The following is a 19,287-nucleotide window of genomic DNA, read 5'->3' as shown; positions in this document are numbered from 1 at the left end:
TTTCCCCTCTGATAGAAGGGGTAGGAACCTCCCTCCAGACAATCCCCTGGGACCCAGGACATGGAACTTCAGTCAAGATGCCCCCCACATCCCACTGCCCTTCTCAAGGTCCCCTGGATTCGGCCCCAGCCCCTCACATCGTCCCCTCCTAAACGTTCCTGCCCTGTCTCAGCCCAGGGTCCTGGGCCTCTGCACCCAGGGCTTGTGCCCATACTTTCACCTGTCTCCCAGATCCATAGGGCTTCACTGGGCTCAACCCTTGTTCTAATCTGGTCTGTTGGAGTCAACACAGCTGGCGTTGTCAGTCTTCAGCTCTCATGGACAGGAGGTGGGAGTCAGCCTGTCTCCTTGCCGGGGTCCTTTGAGCCAAAGACTCTGAGGTCCCTGAGTGGTGACTGGAGAGTCACATGAACCCATAGGGCCACCACAGGGCTTGGCAGAGCTGACAGGGAAAGTTGGGGGAGGGGGGAATCCTGGGAGAAGGGGACACCTGAGGCAAGGGACTGAAGCCCTTCCAGGATGCACAAGACTCCAGTTCTAGCTGTGAGATTAAGCATCAGCTAAGGGCCTGGCCTCACTCTCCTCTCTGTGGTGCCTGTCCTAGATGGTGATAGCTCCTCCTCCCTGAGAGTCCAAGCTTAGTTCCTGTCTTGGGGTCTGCCTTCTTCCTAATGGGACTGAAGGGTCCCCTGGCACCTCCTCCCTTCCCCCAAGCCTTGCCATTTCCTAAGAATGAGAGCTCTCCCAGAAATAGACCATGCAATGCTGTTGTGTTGCCTGTCCTGGGGCTGGAGTTTGCATCTCCTCCTGAGTTATTCCCACGTGGCCCTGTCACTTGTCACCGCCAGCTCCAGGACACTGCTGGGGTCTGATGCTCTGTTCGGATCCTTCACAGACTCAATGCAGCTCTCAGTCCCCCTATCCTGGGCCTTCCCAGACAGAACAAGGAAGCTGGCCTGGGTGCCTCCTGGCCTCCGGTGCTTTAAGGGAGCTGGAAGCTTTTAGCAGGAAGAATGTTATTCCCCCAGAGAGTGATGACATCATGCCAAAGAGGGTCTCATTCTCCCCTAGGGCCACCGCGGTATTGGGCCAGGCATATAAGGAGGGCTTGGAGAGGATTCCTGGGGGAAAAGGTGACCTGAGAATAAAAGAAGCAATTCCCAGCCTCCCACATGTCTTGATCCAGATCCGAGAGGGATGATGGCACTGGCCCCTGTGGGATGCCAGTCGTGGGGCTCCAGGCCTTCAGGACCCTTACTCTACCTCATCTCCCATCTCTGTGCCCAGCACAGAGCCCCACACTGTCAAATTGGGCTACTCTGATGGATGGAGACATCATTGAAGGATGCTGATTGCAACCTGCTTTGCCTATGTGACCCTCACCCATGTCCTCCAATAGGTTCATCCCAGTTAATCCACCCAATGTGCTAGGAGCTTTTATTGCTTGCTCTCATTATCTGAATGGTACCAGCCTGGCACTAGTGTGGGGTATATAAACGTATGATCAATTGAGTGGAATTCCCTGTTCTCAAGAACCTGGCATTCTGGGAGAGTGGCACCAATTAAGCACTTCACAAACCTTTATCTAGCACCTGCTGTGTACACTTCACAAACATTTACCACTTACTGTATGCACTTCACAAACCTTTATTTAGCACTTACTGTGTGCAGGTCACTGAAGGAGGTGTTGAGAGACAAGTTTAGCCAAGACCCTGTGTCTGCCTCAGGGAGCTCACAGCCTAGGAGGGCAGCTGTAACCAGAGCTGTGATCATAAGAGGGAGAGCTGGAAGGGACTTCAGAAATCAGTCTGCCCTGATCCTTCATATCAAAGGGGATAAGGAAATACCAGAGATATGACCACAAAGCCTGAGTCTTGGAGTCTTCATTTGGATTCCATACATACAGTGTGACTCAGTGTACTGAATAAGCAAACACACCTTCTGTGCAGCTCCTATGTGGATGTGATTATTTCTCCAGTGTGCAGAGATGCCATTGGGCTGGGTAAACTACGCTTCCATGTAAATATGAGCTGAATCCTGGGACCCTTCGGATCATCAGGTCACGTCCCTGCCAGTGGACACCAACTAATTCACTCAGGGTGGAGAAGGGGCATGGTGCCAACAAGACCCAGGTGAAGCTGGGGGAGGATGGAGGAAAGCCTCTAAATGATTCTCAAATCTATACTTCCTGCCCCAGAGTCTTTGCTGAACTCTAATCTCACATCTCCAACTACCATTCAGACATCTTGAACTGGATGTCCAATACACATCTTAGACTCAACCGGTCCAAAATGGAACCCATTGTCTTTCCCCCTAAACCCTCCCCACCCCTCCCAACTTCCCTATTATAGTCAAGGTCAACACCACCTCCCCAGTTCCTCAGGCTCCCCACCTAGGAGTCATCCAGGGCTCCTCATTCTCTCCCCCCCATATCCAATATGGTGCCAAAGTCTGTCAATTTCACCTCTGCAGCATCTCTGGTCAATTTCACCTCTCAGGTCCTGAATATGGGCCCTTTACTGCTCTGACTCTACCACCCCTTCATCCCCTCATACCTGGGGGGGCTGCTGGTGGGTCTATCTGCCTCCAGCCTCCCCCCACTCTGGTCCATCCTCCATTCAGCCATTAAAGTGACCTTCCTAAAGTGCAGGTCTGACCGTGTCACCCTCCCCACACATACACTCTGAACAGACTCCAAAGGGTAATATTACAGCAGCAACTCAACCACAGAGCCCATAATCTACCATATGAAACTGTGAGAAAGGGAAGTAAGGTGTAAGAAGACTGGAAACATAGCAGGGAGGAGAGGGTTATGTTGGATTAAAGAAACAACCAGAGAATAAATAAATATTTATTTATTGTATTAAATAATATTTTAACTTTTCCCAAACTGCAGGTAAAGACAATTTTTAACATTCATTCGTTAAATTTTGAGCTCCAAATCTTCACCCTCTCTCACTCCCCACCCCCTGCCCTAAGATGGTAAGCACATATTTCCATATCGGTCATGGACAGGGATTTATTTAGCAATTCCGTCAAAAGAAAGGAAGTGAGGCTGGTCTGGTGTGACCTATGATGAAGCCAGGCTGGCTCTTCACAATCATTGCTGCCCTTTCTCAAAATTCACCAACTATCTCTTTAATAATCCTTCCTAGAACTTTCCCAGAAATTGAAGTTTAGGGGCCTTGTGGCCACTGGGTGGCACCATTGTGCATAGAGCGCTGGGCCTGGAGTCAGGACAACTCATCTTCCTGAGTTCAAATCTGACTTCAGACACTTATTAGCTGCATAACCCTGCTCAGGTCACTCGACCCTATTTGCCTCAGTTTCCTCATCTGTAAAATGAGCTGGAGAAGGAAACAACAAACCGCTCCATGATCTTTGCCAAGAAGACCCTGAATGTCACAAAGAGTTAGACACAACAGAGCAAACACAAGCTAAGTTCTCTTTATCCAGCGTGTATTCAGGAGCTAAGAGGTGAAATTGACAAGCTTTGGCACCATATTGGATATGGGCGGGGGGAGAGTGGAGAGTGCTGGATGACTCTTAGGTGGGGATGGAATGACCAAAAGGGCCGGGGAATGAGGGCAAGAAGAGCTGGCCACCCCAGGTCACTGGGAAATGCAGCAGCAGCCAGTCTTCCACATTTGAGCACAAGGGCAGTGGTTCCACTGTTCCTTGTTTGAACAGGGCTGGGAGGAGGAACAGTAGCCCCTAGCCACAATGACACAGGAGACTACTGTTTGGGCCCTGGTGAATTGGGGTGTATCTACTGAGAGGCAGGGATGGCGGGCTCTTCCTGAGGAAAGTCCCTCCCTGTGGCCCAGGAAAGTAAGCTGGGGAATGGATTGGACCCTTCTGGACTCTTCTCCCCAGTCTAGTGCCTCTTTCTTTTAGATCCCCAGACTGGAGTGTGTCAAAACATGGTCCTCCCCCAAAGGCACCCAGAGCATGAGTTTAACGCCATTTAGTCACTATTCAATGCCAGCACCACCAGAATAAAAAGGGTGCTCGTTCACTGAGTAAAGCATCTGTCTTGCAGATGCTTCACATACCAACATGAGGGATTTCACAACATGAAGCTTGAGCTGCTTTCTCCCAGCAGCTCAGAACAATAGCATTAGGAGGGACCTCAGAAGTCATCTAGGCAACAGAAAACCTAGTCAGAATGGGTACGAACTGGTACAGAAGGTGCCACAGGTCAGATGATGGGAAGCCAGAGGGATGTATGAGGCCTGTGTGCCAGATATTCCCCTGGGGGCACTGGAGTGGAAGAGGAAGATCTCTTGGGTTGAGTGGCCAAGCTTTACACACAAATTCAGGTGTCCCAGGTGCCAGCCCACAGCTTTCCCCTCATTGCTCCTGAAGCTCCAGGTCCCCTTCTTGGGGTGACAGTCTCTCTACACCCCCATCAATGCAAAGCCAGAGTGGCATAGACGCTGGGCTCTGGGGGTACAGAAGTCGGGGCTCTCTGAGCCTCATCGAGGGCAGCTGTGTTTAGCTGAGAGTAAGTCACTCCCTGGGGGTCTTCAGATTCAGAGCCCTGAAGGAAAGATGCCCCAGAGAGGGATCAGTGAATGCCATCAGAAGGAGACAAGGAAGAAATGCAGGGCCAGGGAACAAAGCATTTGGTGGGAGTCACAGGGAAGACTGACACTGCTCTAGAGAGGAGAGCAGGAAGGACTCACCCGTGTCTGTATCCGTCTCCCCTTGGATACGTCTTCATCTAGGATAGAGAAGGGTTCCATGAGTCCCTGAGCTCCTGGGACTGGTCAGCCCCCCAGACCCCTGCCCCCTTTTCACTGACCCACTTACACATTCTCTTCTCGGGAGGGAGGGAGGTGAGGCAGAGAGGCGGAGGGCTGCCTGCGCTGTCTGAGGGCCTGTGAAGAGGCAAGGAGATAACTTGGCACTTGGACCCATCATCCCCTCCCAGCCTGAATCTCTGAGCAATAGGAGAAGTCTCAAGTGGGGAGAAGGCCCTGGGGAGCTGGTCAGAGGGATAGGAGAAGGAGCTGGGCATCCTTACCTACTGGGAGAGTTTCTACGTGAGCTTTCTGTGAGGAGAAACAGATGGACAGATGGACAGACAGACAGACAGACAGGAAGCAGGATCAGTCACAGAACATTAACATGGAGCATAGGAAAGGTCTCATCCCACCTTCTCATACAGCAGAGGACACTGACACCCCAACCCTCATGCCTGGTTTCATTCCTCAAGCCCCACGGGCTTTCGATACTTCTCCGAACTCACTGTGTTGGGTGTGACAGTGACGGTGGCAGAAAAGGACCAGGAGGCTGAGGAGGAGGAGGAAGACAGAGACACAGCTGACAGTAACAATGAGGAGGATTCTGGACTCTGAAACAGAAGAGACGGCCATTCCCAAGATTCCACTGGGCCATGGCTAGGCCCCCAGTGCATCCCTCCAGCCACCGGCATCGATCCTCCCATGCATCACCACCATCCTCCAGCAGGCTGCAATGAGGGCTGCTCTTGAACCCAGGGAGGTAAGGAGACTTGGCCTCCCATCTCTGGAATGTCTGCCTCTGCTTCTTACCTTGTCTCTGAGGATGTGCAGTCTTTTTACCTGAAAACCATTGAGAGAGATATATAGGTCACAGAGAATGGAGAGGGGATTCCTGAGGTTGAATCCCTATATCCTCATCCCCATTCATTGGGCAGCAAGGTGGCTCAGGGTATAGACTGTGGGGCCAGGAAGACCTGAGTTCAAATCCAGCCTCTGTCACTTACTAGCTATGCGATCTTGGGTGAGTCACTTAACTTCTGTTTACCTCAATTTTCCCAACAATAAAATGGGGATAATAATAGCACCTACCTCCCAGGGCTGTTGTGAAGATAAATTGAGACAATGTTTGTAAAGCACTTGGCACAGTGGCTGGTAGGCGCCTTAGAAAAGTTAGGTATGAACGTTACCACTATTATCTGTGATCTCCATAGCCCCAAATATGGGGGAAAGGGTGGTAGATGTATTTCCATGCGTCTCCTCTCACCTGTCACCTCCAACCTTAGGACCTCACTGGGATCTGATGCTCTCTTCTTGCCCTCCAGCACTAAGCAAACACAGCTGTAGTTCCCAGCATCCTCAGCCTTCACAGATGGGAGAGTGAAGTTGGCCATCTTCACCTCTAGATTTTGTTGCTGCACTGGACCAGCCACCCCCGCCTTCAGTAGAAAGAATGTCAACTTTTTCAAGTTACTTCTTCCTGACACCTGGCACACAAAGGTCACTGTCTCCCCTACAGCCACCACGGTGCCTGGCTGTACTTGTAATTTTGGTGGAGAGAAGAATCCTAGGAAAGAAAAGGATCCTAATGAGGAAAGAGACCTGAGAAGGACCGAGACACTGGAGGCCCGGCTAGGACTCCCTCTCCCAGCCCTCCAGGCTTCCCTCACTCCCTTCCATTCTGCATAGCCCTCCCCCCACCATCACCAAATGAACCTTCTTGTCACTCCTCACCCACAGCATTTCTGCTGACTCTTGCCTGACTGTCCCCTGGGCTATCAATGTCTCCTTCTCCAGTCCTGACTCTTAGACTCTTGTTGCCTTCAAACCTCAGCTGAAACACCACACCATACCCCTAAGATCGTCCCAGCTCCTGGAGCCTCTTCTCCCCTCCCCAGGTTACATCCTATTCATTGTGATGCCTTTTTCAATCCACTTTGTGGGTCATGTCTTATCTCTCCCTAAGGGATTGGAAGCACTTTGAAAAGAGGGTGTTCCCTTTATGTCCTCGGAACTGAGATGAAAGATAAGAGCAAAAAATGCTTATTAAATGTTGAACTTATAATAGACTCTTTAAAAAAATGCCACTGCTTTCTCCAAGGTTGCCACGATTCCTTTACTGCTAAGCTGAATGTCCCTTTTCTGTTCCTGCCTCTTCTTGGCCTCTGAAGATTGTGATACCATTGGCTGCTCCCAGCTCCTGGGCATTTTCTGCTCTCTTGACCTCATAGTTAGAGCTCCTCCCTAGTTCTGTCAGATGTTCATTGCATCTCCCTTAGATCCACGTACCCTCCTACCTTCTCCACTTTTGAGGGCACCAACATCCTGCCCACCACCCAGTCTCACAATCTCAGAGTCATCTGTGAATCTTTGCTACAGCTCTGCTCTTTTGTGCCCTGACAGTCTCCTGACAAGCACCTTGTACCACTAGACCAGAGACAACCCCTTAAAGGACCTACTTCTTTCAGCTCTGGTATCCTGTCCTAGGGCCCCATTTTGCTGGTGTGGCCAGAATGGCCTCTGTTTTCTTTGAGTGACTCAGTTTATCTCATTGAGCCTCGCTGGGCCATGCCTGTGAGCAGAGAACTTCCTGTGTGATAAGTCATGGGGCTGGCTGAGGGGAGATGTTGACTCCGGAGCCATGCCCTATTGGATGTTAACCTAGGGGAAGGGGCCAACTCAAGAACCAATCAGCCCTGATCATTCAGGCGGCTCTTGATGATGTCAAAAACTCTACAAGAGGGGAGAGGACAGCTTGAAGACCCCTTTTCCTTTTCCAGTTGGAGCCAGAGACGCCTACAGCCGAAGCTGAGCTGCCAGTAGCAGAGCTGCCCCACATGTGGAGCAAGGAGTGCTGAGCGAGGACTGGAGGCCAGTAGGTAATCTTCTTACCGTAGAGGGGAAGCATTTATATGATTTTACTTTATACCATCATGTTTCTCTGTGGCCTCCTGGTTACTCTTGTGAGGCAGACTTATTGGGCCTGGAAGCTTTTGATCAAAATATCAAAATGGGGACGCTGGATGGTGGGTCTGTTACTGTGGAGTTTAAATACATGCTTTATTTCTTCTGCCTTCTACCTAGAGAATTCCTTATATCCTGCGGTTCCGAACGTTTCAGGCATATATGAGGTTCTCTTTGAAATCATAAATTCTGCCTTCATACTACAGCTGTTTGCTGACTGCTGCCTGGGGCCCAATACAGTGAAACTGGTTCCAGTTGTGTTTAATGTTACATCCCAGTTGTCTTCTTACCAGCAGCCTTGATGGCACATATGTGCTATCCCTCTCCAGCGCCATATCACAAGCTTCCAGTTCTGAAGCCATAATCAAATCCACAAGTGCATTTTCTCCAGGAGGGAATATGGTCATCTACACCCCAAGTCCCCATCTTTGTAACTTTCCAAACCAAAAGACCCCTCCTTGGCCACCAGTGCCCCATATGTGTTGTTTCCTTCTACTGGGATATGTGAGCCCCTTGAGGGCAGGGATTGTCTTGGATATATCATTTTTATCCCATTTTCAGCATAGGATTTAGCACACAACAGCTGTCCAAGGTCCCAGTGAGACCGGGACAAGGTGGTTTCTGTTTCCTTTGAAGGTCAAGAGAGCCCAAAGACCAAGGGATTCAGGAGTCAGATAGGGCACCTCTTCAGCAAACCTGGGCCTATAGGCATGTGAGGGGACAAAGTAATATCTCAGGGAGGGCCCTGGGTGTCAGCTATGAGGCTCTGCTTCCTCTCCAGATCAGGAGAGTCCCAAGAAAAGGGGACCCTAGAGGCCAAGCAAAAGTAACCTCTCCAACAAACCAGGGTCTGCATGGCTATGAGGGAGAAATGACATCCCAGAGAGGGCCCTGGGTATCAGCTATAAGGCTCTGCTTCTTCTCCAGGGTAGGAGAGTGCTAGGAGAAGGGGAACCCATAGGCCAAGCAAAGGTGGCCTCTGCGGCAAACCAGGGACTGCATGGCTAACAGGGGGAAGTTACGTCCCAGAGAGGGCCCTGGGACTCAGCTGTCAGGACCAGGCCCAGCCCACCAGGGCCAGGTCATCCTGGGCTCCTCCTTACCTGTCACCACCAGCTGCAGTGGGGTGCTGAACTCTGACCAGTGGGAGTCTTGAAAGTAGCGGCAGCTGTAGTTCTCTGTAGCAGAAGTGCTCTTAATTGCACGGTGGAACCTAACCTCCTCTTTGGAGGTGTTTATCTGGAGCATTAATTGTTTCTCCTTCCAAAGCTGAAAAGTCTTTCTTCCCTGTGGGCCCTGGCAATAGAAGCTTACCTCTGCTCTCTTGGGGACCACAGAGCTGGACACAGCCCTAATGTAGGGTCTGGGGAGTGTCCCTGGAAGGGAATCAGAGCCTGGATATCAGAACCCTCCTGGATCTTGTTCCAGCCCCCAAAGCTTATTCTTCCAACCAGAGTCACCCCCTTCAGTCCAGAAAAGGCACCCACAAGGCACCTCGTCCCTTGCCCCCTCCCCACAGCATTGGCTGCCTTGGAGCTGGTTTTCTGTACTGAGCTGGAAGGTTGGCAGGGGCACATTGAAGGGAAGGACTCACCCTCTGGAGATGTGATCTTCTGATTCAGACACAGCCCTGAGGGAGAAGCTCAGGTTACAGGTGATCCTGCCCCAGCTCCAACTGTCTATAGTTATGCATCTGGGCACCATTCCCACCCCACTAATTCATCCTGGGGCAAACTACAAGGAGAGGGAAGGAACCAGTGCTCTGTTGTGCCCAGGCAACCTCTCCCCAGCCTCACTGTCCCCGTGTGTCCCATGTAGCCTCTGTCCAAGACCCTTCTCAGAGTCTTCCTTCCCCTCCAGCCCATCCTAGGGCCCTGGCACTCACCAAGGAACAGCAGAGAGGTGACTTTCGGGGCCATGCTGGCCCCTCAGCCCTGATCTAAGCTGCCTGGCCAAAGGGTCATGAAGAAAGGAGAAGGAGGAAGCAGGGCTGCCTCTAGGCCCTGTGCCTCCCGGGACCCAAGCCACAGGAAGTGATCACAACTGTCAATCACACCACCAGCTCCAGGGCCCATGGTCTGTCAGGGAAATGGGGGAGACAGGGAAGCCTAGCCCTTGTGGGAGCAACTCCAGGCTTTCTCTTGCTGCATCCATCCCTCCTCCCCCTCTCCTTAGCCTTGCTTCTCTTTCCTCTTCTTCCCCACTAGAAGCATTCTTTCTCACCTTCTTCCTGGGCCCACCTTGCCCTCCCCTGGTGGCACCCTCCCCCTTCTCAGAGTGATGTTGACAGACAGAGTCTGGGGAGGGGGGCAGTGGAGAGCAAGGAGCCTGCCTAGTCTCCTTTCCCATCCCCATGCAGTGAGGGGGAAGCAAAGGTTTGCCCAGTACTGAAAAGGCGCCAAGGGGGCCAACATGGTCAGGAGACAGGTGTATATGTGGGGCATCACTGAGATGGAAGGCATGTGAGAGGAAGGAGCTGAAGAGGATGGGGAACTGAGTAAACACTGAAGGAGGGACCAGGGAGGACAGGCCTGGAAAGGCTATGCAGGGCTGAGCTACCGCAGGAGCCAGGCCTGGGAGCTTAGACACTGAAGGAGGGGCCCTGGGAGGAAAAGGCTGGGAAGGCTGTGAAGAACTGAGTGAGCCCAGCACACAGGCCTGGGAGCTTAGACACTGAAGGAGGGGCCCTGGGAGGAAAAGGCTGGGAAGGCTGTGAAGAACTGAGTGAGCCCAGCACACAGGCCTGGGAGCTTAGACACTGAAGGAGGGGCCCTGGGAGGAAAGGGCTGGGAAGGCTGTGCAGGGCTGAGCTACCACAGGAGCCAGGCCTGGGAGCTGGGATCTAAGCTATCTAACCTGAATCACAGGCACGGTCAGAGCCACCCCCATTGTCATCGGCAGTACTTATTGCCTCTTCCAGTGCCAGGGTCATTTTGATTTAATGTGGATTCTCTTCTTGCTCCACATTCTCTCTGTTGGCATCTCAAACCAACACATTCAAAACATAACCAAGCAGGGCACGCTGCTGGTCATCCTCCTTCCCCCTCTTCATGGGTGTCCAGTTTCTAGCACAGGCCCCCTCTCCTTCCAGGCCACCAGGTTCAGAATCTTGGAGTCTCCCTCAGCTTCCCCCCATTCCCAATCATTTCCAACACTTGTTTACCCCACTCTGTTGACATCTCTCACCTCCATCCCTTTTCTCTCCCCTCACATGACTGTGGCCTCAGGTGGCTCCTCATAACCCCTCACCAGGACCACAGCATACGCCTCCTCCTGACCTTTCCATGCCCAGCCTCTCTACTCTCTAGTCTGTCTTCACACAGCTGCCCAATGGGAGTTCTTAAGGCATTGGTCTGACAAGATCTCTGCCCCCTCAAGAACCTTCAGTCACTCCCCACTGCCTTTAAGATGAAAGAAACACACTTTCCTCTGGTTGGAATGTAAAGCCCTCCAAAATCTGCCGAGTCTATCTTTCTAGGCTGACTCCACATTACTCCCCCTCCTCCCACATTTCGCAGCCTCTTTGAAATGCCTCGTCTACCACATTTCTTCTTTGAGTCCATACCAATGGCCAGGAGAGTGAAGGATGGGAAGGGGTGAGGAGGAACCATGCTGTGATTCCCAGAGGGTCCATGTGACGATGAAAAACAGTATGAGGCTGTCTAGAAAAGAGGGGTGGGGACGGTGACCTCCAAGAGACTCTTGCTTGAGAACAAAACTGAAATTACTTTCTTTTTTAAGTTTCATTAAGTTGTCCAGCAGAAGGGAGAGCTGACAAGGAGGCAGCCCCCTCCCAACACATGTCCTAACTTACACATTTCATAAGATTCCATCAAAGGCACAGGACGCAGTATCTGATTGGCCAGCCCAGACAGCACATGTGGGTTACTTGAGGTGGTAACAGGAGAAAACTGTTTACATTCCTTGCATCAATCTTGGGATCCCATTGGGTTCCTGGTCAGCATAACCTTGGACCCGAACTAAGCATGAAACAATTAAAGAAATCAAATCAAATCAAACAAGCTTGGTCTCTAAGCAACAGGTCAGGATTCTTAGCCACACAGGGCTAGGTTCAAGCAGTACCATAATGGTTTCCCACAAGACACGCATCCCCTCCTGCCTGAATCAGAAGGCCCTGGTGACTTCAGCTGAGAACCTTGCTGCTGTTAGTGAGGAACAAGGACTTCTAGGATCCCTTGGGAAGGAGGAAAGAAAGTTGTATTCAGTAAATAATTATGAAATACCTACTATGTGCCATGTGCTGTGCTAAGTGCTGGGGATACAAGAGAGGCAAAAGACAAGGCTTGCCCTCAGGAAGCTCATAGTCTGATGGGGGAGACCACATTCAAACAGCCATGTACAAAAGCAGGCATAGACAGGGTTAATTGGAGATGATCAGTGGAGGGAAGGTTCTAGAATGAAGAGAGATCAGAAAGTGTTTGTTGTGGAAGAGAGTGGGATTTTAGCTGGGAGTTGAAGGAAATCAAGCAAGTGGAGAGGTGGAGAGGAGGAGGGAGGGCATTGTAGGCATGGGGCTCAGCCAAGGAGAATGCCCAGAGTGGGGAGATGGAGCATCTTAGAGCAGAAATAGCAAGAAGACCAGTGTCACTGGGTCATAGTCAATTAACATTTAGTAGTAGTCAACAAACATTTATAGAGAGCCTACTATGTGCCAGGCATGGTGCTAAGCACAGTGGAGATACAAACACATAAACAGAAAAACAGTCCCTGCCTTCATGGAGTTTACAATCTAGTGGGGAATGATGCCACACAACAGGAAGCTGAAAAGCCAATGGGGAGAGGAAGGGAGGAAGTAGCCGGCACAGGGTCATGGTGGAGAAGGCAAAGAAGTCCAGAATAAGCACAAGTGGATGAGAAATGCCAGCTGTGAGAGAAGTCTCTCCTATCTCCCCTCTTTAAGTGACAGTTGAGGAGTTCATGACACCACCCCAGTCAGGTGGGTAGAAGAGGCTGATGGGACTTGGGCAAAGGGGAAGGGATGGGTTTTAAAGTGTAAGAAGACTAGACACTAGGAGGAGGAGCAGGTTGAGAAGGGCTTTGAATGCCAAACAGAGGATTTTATGTTTGATCCTGGAGATGAAAGAGAGCCATTGGAGTTTATCGGATAAGGTCACTGATATAGGCAGTGACTTTCTAATATCAATGCAGGGCAGGACTCCTTTGGTCCAGAGATGTTACTTGTGTAGGGACGTAATGGGACCTTGGGCTGCATGAAGAGGGACATGGCTTCTAGGAACAGGGAAGGGATCATCCCACTGCATGCCTCCAGGATCCCACTCATTTGGACTACTATTATGTTCAATTCTGGGCACCACAAAGAAGGATATTGATCATCTGGAGGCAGATAATGATATTGAAGGACTTTAGGTCCCAGTTAGATTAAGATCAGTTCAAGTAACTGAAAATGTCTGGCCTGAAGAAGGGAAGGCTCAGAGGGTGGGGGATGGGAGGGATGAGAGCTATATTTAAGTATTTAAAGGGCTGTCACAGGGAATGGGCATTAGATGTGCCAAATAGGCACTGGAGACAGAACCAGTTTGCCAAGAGATAAATTTGGCCTTGATGTCAGGAGAAACTCCTCACAATGAGAGCTGGCTCATTACTGGGCTGCCTCAAAAGGAGGTGGTTTTCCCCACACTGGAAGTCCCCAGACAGAGACAGGACCACGTGCTAAGAATGCCATAGTGGAGATTTCTTTAAGAGGAGGGGATGGCTGAGACGGCTGATGAGCTCCCTTCAAGTTCTGAGAGTCTGTGATTCTGTGGTTCCTGAACCCAGAACTGCTAATCCTTCCCTTCTGTTTATCACCATGGGTGCATTTCACAGCCCTGGAAAACTAAGAAACAGTTGAAGTCTGAGACTTACACTGGATGGATAAAAAAGGTAGTTCTGTCCAATCGTGGGTCATGGTGCTGCTGCCTTCACTCATCGGTAAGAGATCACTGCTGCTGCTGCTGCTGCTTTGGCAAACAGGCTGGCAATATCAAGTCTAGGAAGGGGGACAGATATCCATATCTGCAAAGACAAGCAATGAGGAAGTGTCTCTGGCTCCAAAGCATCACAGCAAGTGTAATCCAGACCACTCTCCCAAAGAGTACATCTCTCTGGCCCTATAGCCCAATGGGAATATGGTATCTGGCCAAAAAGACTCCTTACACCAAAAAAGATGAAAGTAAAATTCTACACCTTGGTCTGAAAAATCAAGTTTACAAGCTGAACATTGGGGAGATTGTGGCTGGACATCATCGGTTCATATAAAAGAAAAATCTGAGTTTTAGTGGGCTGCAAGTTCCATGTTAATTAAAAAATGAAGTGCAATAGGGAATAGCTAGGGTATAGGGAGAAGAATTGCAGGGGAGGTAGCCAGGAGTTCACAGGAGGCAGATTTCCACAAAGACGCCATGACCTTAGATGTCCTCACACAAATGTGCAAACTACAGCAGCTTGGTTAGGGTAGTTCTAGCCCTAGAAAACTATAGCCAGTCATAGGCAGACCCATGCGAATTAGATGATTTTGAGCATCCATATTTCCAGGTAGATGAAATTTCATGGGGAAGTCCCCAGTCCATGGAGCATATAGGATTACAAGTTACTTGGGAATTAGGGGGCCCTGCTGACCACACCTAGAGAAGCCAGAGCAGAATGGTTTCTTTGTTATAAGCACAATGAAGAATCATGCACTACTGATGCGGTCCTAGGCATCCCCATTAGAATCTAAGAAGCTTCTTATAGGCCTTTCTGCATCCTTGGATCTGGGGGATCCTTTACTCCTTGCTATTTTCCACCTCCCACTATGCCTACTTTTGTCTCCAAGAAGGAATAAGGGGAGGCCAGGAGGAGGGCTGGATACTTAGCCAGATTTGTCAAGGTATAGTCTTATAAAGTGACCCCCAGGGGGAGGGAACCTCATCCTGATTCACCCTAGCACTGAGTCAGGTCCCCTAGACAACTGGCTAGCCGTATCTCCCCTCAGGACTCTGAGAAAGGAGTTTTGAGTAATGAGTTTTGGCTGTGTGGTCAAGGCTATGGTGGACCCCTGATTCTGGTGTTAAACCTGAAAATTTGGTTGAAGGAAACAACAGAGCTAGGTGATAGAAAAATCCATGTTGTTTATTATTTTCCCTTAAAGCATAGCGGAGCTAGCTTACTTGTACGTACAAGGAGTCAGAGCATAGGCTCTGGCTGTCTGAACAAAGCAATGAGAAAACTTATATACATTATTTTGGCAGAGCTAGCAAGCCTGTATGACCTCATTTTTATGACCCCCATGTATGTTTAACCATGATACAAGAAGAGGATTTTCCTTAATGGAATAAATTGTAAATACAACAAATTAGATAGTTGTCAAAGTGTCAGTTGGAATTACTACCCCAGGATCTCTGTGTTTAATTGGCCATTAACATTCCACAACATAGTATATGCCCATAAAATATTAAGATAAGGAAAAGTCACATAATTCAAGATAGTGTCTGGGGTCAAGGTTTTCACCCTTAATGGCCACGGACAGAGCAAGGAATGCTCCATCTGGATTTTGTTGATATAAGATAGAGATATCTCTGAGCTTACTCAGAGAACAAAGAGACTGTTAGGATCAGGCTTTTCTTCTGGTTAAGTAGTTCAGGCCCTGAGTCTTATTGAAATTACAAAAATGATATAAAATAGTATAATATTTTCCACACTGGGTAAAACAAACCAACACCAAACCTGCAAATTTGAGAATAAATTAGGGTAAGGCAGCAGAGAGGGAGGGACAGAGACAGACAGACAGACGGACCTGCTCCCAGAACACAGTTGGGGCTTACTGAGAACACCTCTGCTAAGCTTCCCGGAGACAGTCCAGCATGACTGCGCATTGCCTGTGCCCAGAACAAACTCTTCTCCTCCAAACTGAATCATCTTCCTGTCCCTACTTCTCTCTTCTTCCCAGAGCCTGTGCATCTGCCCTGTAGGAGTCCCTTGTCCCTTCTCTAGAGCCTTATACTGCCCCAGAGGTCACCTTGGGGAGACTCCCCCCTTACTGGGTCTCTCTGCAACCACCATTGGCCCTGCCTTCACCATGCAGATATTCCCTTTGTAGACTCAAGCTGGACATGAGTTTCAAAAGTTTCTCGAGTCCTTGAGGGAAAGAGACAAAATGACCATACAGTACCTGGAAATCTTCAGAAACACCAAGTGACAGAGACCAGAGGAATTTTCTTGGCAGGTGTTGGCCAGTGCCTTGGGGAAAGATTCTGAGTTATTATGGGATTGGGAGAAATGGGGAGCAAGACTATAGTGATGACAGCCCCCCCACTCTCCATTGCACAATTTCCTCCTAAGATATTGTGGACCTGCTTTGGGGAAGCCAAGAGGGAACAGCTCCTTCCACCACATGCTGTGGCTGGCCCCAGAGGCTTCTCCTTCCTTCCCACCACATAACTGAATCTGAGCTAGCCAGGCTACTGCTGGTGATGCCTCCCACTCACCTCCCTGCTTGGCACAGTGAGCTCCAGGGCCAGGCTACAAGAGTCTTTTCTTCCTCCATGTAATGCCCACTAATAGTGCTTGGTCCCCAAGGCAGCATCATGGGCTTTCCCCTCTTCTTGAAAAACACTCTCACTTGGGGCTTTCATCAGCTCCCATGAGAATACAGATGATTCCCAGACCTATGTATCTAACCTTACACTCTGTCCTGAAGTTGAGTCACCAAGTGCCTTTTGGACATCTTGAACCCGATGTTCCATAGACATCTCAAACTCAGGATGTCCAAAATAGAATTCATTACCTTTTTTCCCCCAAACCCTTAAGTGAAGCATTTAATAAGCACCTATTGTGTGCAGAGTGCTATACTAACAGCTGGAGATGCAAATAGAAAAATTAGATAATCCCTGCTCTTCCCAAACTCCCATTCTGTTGGGTGAGACAACACTAAGGGAAGGTTTAAGCTCCAAGTCAAAGGGTCCCTGGTCCTTTAGGAGCAGCAGCCAAGAGGATGACAATAGCTCTCCTTTCTTAGACATATCCACTGATAAAATCCTATGGATTTCTGATGCTGAGCCATTTGACAGGGCCAAAATTCTGGTGAATCAAAGTGCACAGGGGAAAGTTTTGTCTTTGTCTATCTTGCTTTGTGCCTGAGAGAGGAAGTTCAAACCCTGGTGTATAGAAACCTTCCTCATCACATAGATCAGGGAGGGAAATGGACACATATGGGAAAGAGGAAACTCTGGGAATTTTTCTGTTTTTTTTTTCTTTTCTAGATTTATTAAAATTGCAGCAACCCATGTGGTGCATGTCTGGACCAGTGAGTGAAGAGGGAAGAGAAACATAGAATAAATTACTTACTCCCCGAACTGCATTGGAACAGAGCCAAGATAATGGTAGCAATTCCTCTTTTTAAATATTTCTTCTTATCTACATATAAGGACCTGGGAGCAGTAACTTATATCTGAGCTGGAGAAGCCCCTTTGTCAAAAGGAAGAATTCCAAAGTGCTTACTGCCAGAGAGGGAACAACGCAGGCTTGGGGCACGTTCTGGGGTCTATGGAAGCTATTGTAACCTGCTAAAAGATAGGCCTTCTCGGCCTTGGTGACAAAGAGGGACCTACTGAGTGTCACCTGCTGGCTCTGGTGCATTCTGATTAATCCCAACCTCTTGGCTAGATTTTTAATTATGTAACCGCAGAATTGGCATTGAAAGTTATGCTGACTCAATGACCCATTGTTCTCAGGCCAGCTTGTCATTGTTGGGGGAGGAGTCACCCCAACGCCAGCTTTGTTTTTCCTGCTATTCATCATGTAGTAAGTCACCCCTTCCCTGTCTGCACCTGATAAACATCACACAGCCATCATGGACAGGCAATTGGGCTGGTGCTGAGATGGAAGGGGCCATTCCCTTTTACTGATGTTGACCTATCTGAGTTGTCTTTATCTCATTACAGAAGTTATCAAGAAAAGCTGGCTCCATCTTGAATCCTTTGGTGACCTCCAGTGACCAACCCATCACTATCAACACATTACTAATCAGGATCATTTAATACTATTTTATATCATTTTTGTAATTTCAGTAAGGGCCAGAGGCTTTTATTAATGATTAACCGGAAGAAGAGCTAAACCCAAGCTTCTTTGTTCTCTGAGTTTACCCAGAAAATGCCTCTTCTTATGTCAACAAGCCCAGATGGGGCTGACTAGGAACGTTCTTTCCTCTGTCCATGACCATTAAGGGTGAGAATCTTGACTCCAGACACTGTCTTGAATTATGTGACTTTTTCTTATCTTAATATTTTATGGGCACATACTATGTTATGGAATGTTAATGGTAAATTAAACACAGAGATCCTGTGTTGTAATTCCAATTGACACTTTGTCAACTATCCTGACTTATTGTATTTACAACCTATTCCATTAAGGAAAATCCTTATCTTGTATCATGGTTAAACATACATGGGGATCATAAAAGTGAATTAATACAGACATGCTGAATTGTGACTGTTCTTAAAATGTACATAAGCGTTCTCATTCTTTTGTGTAGGCAGTCAGATTTTGTCTGGCTTCATACATGCATGTATGTCTGCTAACTTAAGGGAATAAATGAATAAGTAATATAAAATTTTCTATCACCTATCCTGTTGTCTCCTTTAACCAAACTTTCAGGTCAACACTACCTTGATGTACTTTTAATAAACTTTTAATTTTCTTTTCCTTAGTTTTGCCTTGTTAATCTGGGTGAAATCCCCCAAAAAGAATTTTTCTTTTAACAAAGGATTCACTAATGGCACCCCCACCAGGATATGTCAAAGATATTATCTATGAGAGGTCATTGTCCTTGCCCTAGTCAGCCCCTTTAGATGTTGCACAGGTCAGTCAGGACAAAGAGCGTTCATCAAATGGTGGAAATTAACACCAAACATAGGGGTGTAAGAGGGAGGGAATGGGAGAGGCTCTGCCCATATGGTTTCTGGGCATGGGTCTGCATTTACACTTGTCTAGGTATGGCTCTCAGGGAAGCAAGAATAGATATCTTGAGTCCCTTTGCTTGCCCTTCTCCAAGGAAAAGCTGAATTCCTGCCAGGAGTCAAAACAGGACCTTGAGATCAGAGGCTGGCCATTCTGCTCTCCTCAGAAAAGAGGGAATGTAACGAGATGAAATTATATCTATCTGTTCCCCTGAATATTATCAGCCATGGGGAATTAATTTTTAGGTTCAAGCTACACTCTTGATGTGGAAGGAGGGCCCCAAACCACATAACCAAGGCTTGATCCCCTTCCCACCAGATGATAGTTTCACAATGAACACATGTAGCAAATAACAAACAAACCCATTTATCCAAGCTGATAGCAAATAGAAATCAGACAAGGCATACATATTAGAACAGGGCTGTCCAGCCTTAGGTTTTTATTGAAACAATAGAGAATATATTTTGATTTGCCATTTTAGTGAGAGCTCTGCAGTAGCATTAATGTAAATTTCTATGCTTGTAGGCGGGCTGCATAAATCTCACTGTGGGGCCACATTTTGGACAGCCCTGTATTAGAATATATACCATATTAAGCACAGAGTCAATGACCTCTAATGCTA

The 19,287-nt window shown here is 48.6% G+C and overlaps 1 protein-coding gene across 5 annotated transcripts; it reads right to left on the bottom strand.

The window, feature by feature from the left end:
* Positions 1-2,938: 2,938 nt before the first annotated feature.
* LOC118837524 (V-set and transmembrane domain-containing protein 1-like) lies at positions 2,939-13,711 on the bottom strand. 5 transcript variants are annotated; one of them, XM_036744461.1, is made up of 10 exons: positions 9,595-9,687; positions 9,304-9,339; positions 8,813-9,085; positions 6,013-6,312; positions 5,559-5,588; positions 5,255-5,359; positions 5,030-5,057; positions 4,816-4,883; positions 4,689-4,726; positions 2,939-4,543 (listed from the first exon to the last, which is right to left on the bottom strand). In XM_036744461.1, exons 1-10 carry the CDS (start codon positions 9,626-9,628, stop codon positions 4,412-4,414), a joined length of 1,044 nt encoding a protein of 347 aa, XP_036600356.1. In that variant the 5' UTR covers positions 9,629-9,687; the 3' UTR covers positions 2,939-4,411. The 5 variants fall into 5 exon arrangements, 4 of the variants coding, with proteins under 4 accessions (XP_036600356.1, XP_036600355.1, XP_036600357.1 ...); XM_036744460.1 differs by lacking the exons at positions 5,030-5,057; positions 9,595-9,687 and adding exons at positions 11,524-11,689; positions 13,596-13,711 and having other exon boundaries at positions 5,255-5,588; XM_036744462.1 differs by lacking the exon at positions 5,030-5,057.
* Positions 13,712-19,287: the final 5,576 nt, after the last annotated feature.

This window comes from Trichosurus vulpecula, chromosome 2 (assembly GCF_011100635.1).
Source record: "Trichosurus vulpecula isolate mTriVul1 chromosome 2, mTriVul1.pri, whole genome shotgun sequence".
Taxonomy (NCBI): domain Eukaryota; kingdom Metazoa; phylum Chordata; class Mammalia; order Diprotodontia; family Phalangeridae; genus Trichosurus; species Trichosurus vulpecula.
Note: the sequence above shows the minus strand (reverse complement) of the source record. Positions and strands in the feature narration are given on the sequence as shown.